At 56.7% G+C, this 4,020-nt stretch overlaps 1 protein-coding gene across 1 annotated transcript; it reads left to right on the forward strand.

The window, feature by feature from the left end:
- The first annotated feature begins 1,348 nt into the window (after positions 1-1,348).
- Positions 1,349-1,789, forward strand: LOC109862958 (cellular nucleic acid-binding protein-like). The gene has a single exon (XM_020443123.1). It carries the CDS (start codon positions 1,349-1,351, stop codon positions 1,787-1,789), a length of 441 nt encoding a protein of 146 aa, XP_020298712.1.
- The last annotated feature ends 2,231 nt before the right edge of the window (positions 1,790-4,020 follow it).

Below are 4,020 nucleotides of genomic sequence, written 5' to 3' on the forward strand. Positions count from 1 at the left end.
TTGTAACATATTTTTTACAATGTGTATAATGTTAACGACACTTTAAAAACTATATAGGCGTATTCCAAACTGTTCAAAATATATCCGAAAATTTTTTCATCCCAATCGGATAAGTGCATTTTAAATGGTAGCATCTCAAAAAGTGGACAGGGTCAAATTGACCCAGATTGTTCTTTTTGATTGAAAAAATAAGTGTGTTCTTCGAGGGTTAAGAGACCAAGCAGGGTTGGGTGGAGGTTTGGTCCCCGTTGTTTTGAGCCCTAGTTGGGGCTCAACTCTGCGGTGGCTGGACGCAGTGTGGGGGAGTACCTCTCTTTTGTCTCCCGTTTTGAGACAATAAGGAGGTCAATACTACTATCATGGAATCAAGTCCGCTTCGGCGTTTGACTTGACGCCGAGAGGGGTTTCCCCCTCATTGCACTTGGCCCGCAGACAGCGGGGGTGAGGCTGTGTCCCCCCTTTTCCCGATCGTGGAAGAGTTTTGCTCTTCCATTTAAGTTTATAGGGGGGCAAAAGTCCCCATGCTTATTGGGCTGGCTCTGGGTCAAGCTACAAGCAGTACCGGGGCAGCCCTCAAAGGGTGGAAGGCGGACACCGCAGGGGTTTTAATGGGTATTCTCCGCCGGGGTGCGTTCTGGCGGGCCGAGTCTCACACTACTCTGGCCTAGACTTAGTCTGGGTCAAGGTGTGCGTAAACGCATTTCCCCTGCGTAAATAAAAAAAAGGTTGTGGCCGAAGTACCCTCGGCTCCCAAAAAGAAGGGCAAAGAGCCAGGCAAGCCTGCCTCCTCTTCACGCTCCTTTTCGAGAAGTAAGAAAATGGCAAAGCCGTTGGAAGGCAAGGGGACCCAACCCGGGACACCGGCGGTAGCCGGCCTCGGAACTTGGGCCCAGGTAATAGGTAGGCGGGCCAAGGGGCAGTCAAAGGCTCAGGCCAAAGCTGCCTCAAACCCCGCTGTGGTAGGTGCCCGTCAGGGCAAAGGAAATGGGCCTGGGAGAAAGGGTCATAAGACCGGCGCCCCTGGCCCGGGTGCTGGAAACGCACAACCCGCTCGGCGGATCCGTGTTCCCAACACCTCGGCGGTGCCCATTATAAAGACACGGAAGGATGTGGACTTTGGACAGGTGATATCCATGTTCCTCACTGTCCTCCCGAACATTAAGGAACGCTTCGGCATTTCGGAGCTGAGGCCAAAGCGGGCCCTTGCTAGAAAGCTTCAAATGATTGTTCCTGGCGAGAGACACGTAGAGAAAGTTAATCTCCGCGTGGATGGCGGAATATGCGGCGAAATACGACCTGGGGGTCCGGGGGAATCGCGTGCCCCGTTAAGACCGGAAAACTCCGGCTGATGGGGTTTGATTCGACCGTCACCCCCAAAGAACTCGTTGAGGCCGTCGCACGAGGAGGTGGATGCGCGGAGGAACAGGTGCGGATCAAAACAATCCGCACCACTCCCGCAGGCAGAAGCGCGTGCTGGGCCCAGTGCCCTTTGGCTGCGGCCAGAAAACTGGGCATGGCAAAACGCGTTCAGGTGGGCGAGTGGTTCTCGGTCTCGGTCGAAGTGCTGCTACCTCGCCGACTGAGGTGCCACAGATGTCTCTGCACGGGTCACGTGCGGAGGCACTGTTCTTCAGCAGTGGACTGCAGCGGCTTGTGTTACCGTTGCGGTGCCCCAGGTCACGGGACGCGGGCATGCTCGGCCAAAGAGCCGAGATGCCCGCTGTGCTCGAACCTGAAGGTCCGGGCAAACCACAGGCTGGGGGGGGCCAGCGTGCCACCCCAAGCTTGAGCGTTGTAGAGGCCGTAGTTCAAAAGCGGCGAGGACGTCCTCGTCGGTCATTGGGCGCGGTAGGAGTAGAGAGATCGTCCCGCCCCGGAGTGGTTCACCCTTGGCCTTGGCCGAGACTCCAGCTGGGGAAGTGGTCGGCCCTCAACTCCGGTCACAGGGAGAAACTCCTGTGTCTTCAGGGACACAGGGGCCTGGATCGACGGCTGAACCATCCCGCAGGGTGGCAAGGTCGCCGAAGAGAAGAGCCTCCCTACCGTCGCCGCATAGAACGGCAAAGAAAGGAAGAAGCATGGGTGTACCAGCCACGAAGGAAGCTTCGGGGGACGAAAAGGAACAACGTGCTCGCATGTTAGCAGCACTCCTAGGCCTCACAAAGCCAAAGTCAAAATCCAGTAGACCTGGCCCTGCCTTCTCCAAGAAGTAACTTGGCGGAGGCAGATGCTAGGGCAAGAGATGGTGAGATATTGCACCCACCTTTCTTGGTTAGGAGGGAGGAGGGTCACTCTTGTCTTTTGGGATACCGCTGGCTCTCAGTACGCATAGTTTCTCTGTGTTTTGGGTAGCGTCTTCCACGAAGTTTGACGCAGGGTCACACGGAAGGTTCTGGCGGGGGCCAGAATCCCCTATTGCACGTGACCCGTTATACCCGGCGAGGGAGCATGGCCCTTTCTCGCCGTGGGTGAGGAGGTTACCTTCAGTCGAGGCAAAGGCGACATTTTATCGCCCCAGCGGGTTGAAAGGGCCTACCGCGTATTCTTTTTAGAACATCCCAGAATCCCCTCTGCTAGTACCGCGTGAAAGAGACCATTGCTGAGGTTTCAGTTGGTATACCTTTTATCTCCCTTTGGAAGTAGGGGGGAGTCCCACATAACCCTGGTCCTAATTCTCTAAGGCCAGGGTATCCGTAATGGATTTCCTCAGCGTAAAAAAAAAGACTGTGGCCGGAGCCTGAGAGTGGTACACCACCTTGACGTGGTTCCCAGGCTTGTGTACCGTGATGATCTGAGGGGCTATGCCGGCGGGAACTTTGGTTCCTGGCAGGGTCTCCCTTACCGGACAGGTTCTCAGTGAACGGTCAGACTAAAAGTGTAGCTAGAGGAAAGAAAAATGAATTTGCGACCAAAATGAAGAAAGTCCTCCGGGATATGGGGGTCGTTGTTTGCCGCCCGAAGCGCAAGGGTGACTTGCGCGTCTCGGGTTTTGACGACTCCGTATCTCCGGAGGAATTGAAGGCGGCCCTGGCGTCGGCCGAGAATTGCCGGGAAGCAGAGATCCGCTTGGGCGATGCCCGGACTCTGCCTTCCGGTCTATGTAGGATTTGGGTGCAGTGCCCCGTGGATGTTGCCAAGAACTTGGCAACAGCCCGCACTGTAAAGATGGAATAGGTGCTTGCGCGCGTTGAGGCGCTCAAGGCCCGCCTTCTGCGGTGCTACCAATGTTTGCGCCCGGGGCACACGGGGCACTTTTGCCCCAGAAGCGAGGCGGACCGCAGCGGCCGCTGTTACCGTTTTTTTTATGAGGGGAAATGCATTATGCACCCCCGCCCTGTGGACATTTGGGCAGGGAGTGTGGGACTCGCACCCACTAAAACCCGTCAATGGCCTCCACCGGACATAGTGAGGAAGCCTGTGGCAGCCAAAAGGCTATTACTTCTCCAGGCCCCCACAAGTCCAAGACATGTCCCCAAAGGACAACGCCCCCTATCACCGTCGTCTTTAGAGTTGCGGTAGGAGGAAAGGGCCATGGCCCTCCTCGAACCGCCCCTCCCTGGGGACTTGTGCGATGGCGTGGCAAGTTCCCCAACTTGCCACACCAAGTCCCCGCCCCCCGTGACGGAAAACAGGAGCGGTCAATACAATTTTTCGTATCCCTTGCCCGCAAACAAGCAGCCTCTTAACAGGGGCTGGGTCCAGGGGTCTCGCCCGAGCCGTGACCCCTCCACCCCGAGCACGGAAACTGCTTCCAAGCCAAGCCTATTTGCTCGACTTGGAGGACTTGGGTCCCGGCTTTTCTCTACCTAGTGGAGGGGAGGCCGACTCGCCTCCCCTCTGCCGCTTGGGGGAGGGCTCCTTAGTGGAGCCTCCCCCTGAACTCGGCGCTTTTTGCGCCGCATCCTTTGTTGAGGGCTTAGCGACTTTGCGGTCTCTGGTCCCGGCCACTTTCCTTTTGTGGAGAGGGGGAGGCACCGCGCCGTCTCCACTTCCCTGTTTCCTGATCTCCGGCTCTATCCG

Source organism: Pseudomyrmex gracilis, unplaced genomic scaffold (genome assembly GCF_002006095.1).
Source record: "Pseudomyrmex gracilis isolate BER0280 unplaced genomic scaffold, ASM200609v1 scaffold_2738, whole genome shotgun sequence".
Lineage (NCBI taxonomy): Eukaryota > Metazoa > Arthropoda > Insecta > Hymenoptera > Formicidae > Pseudomyrmex > Pseudomyrmex gracilis.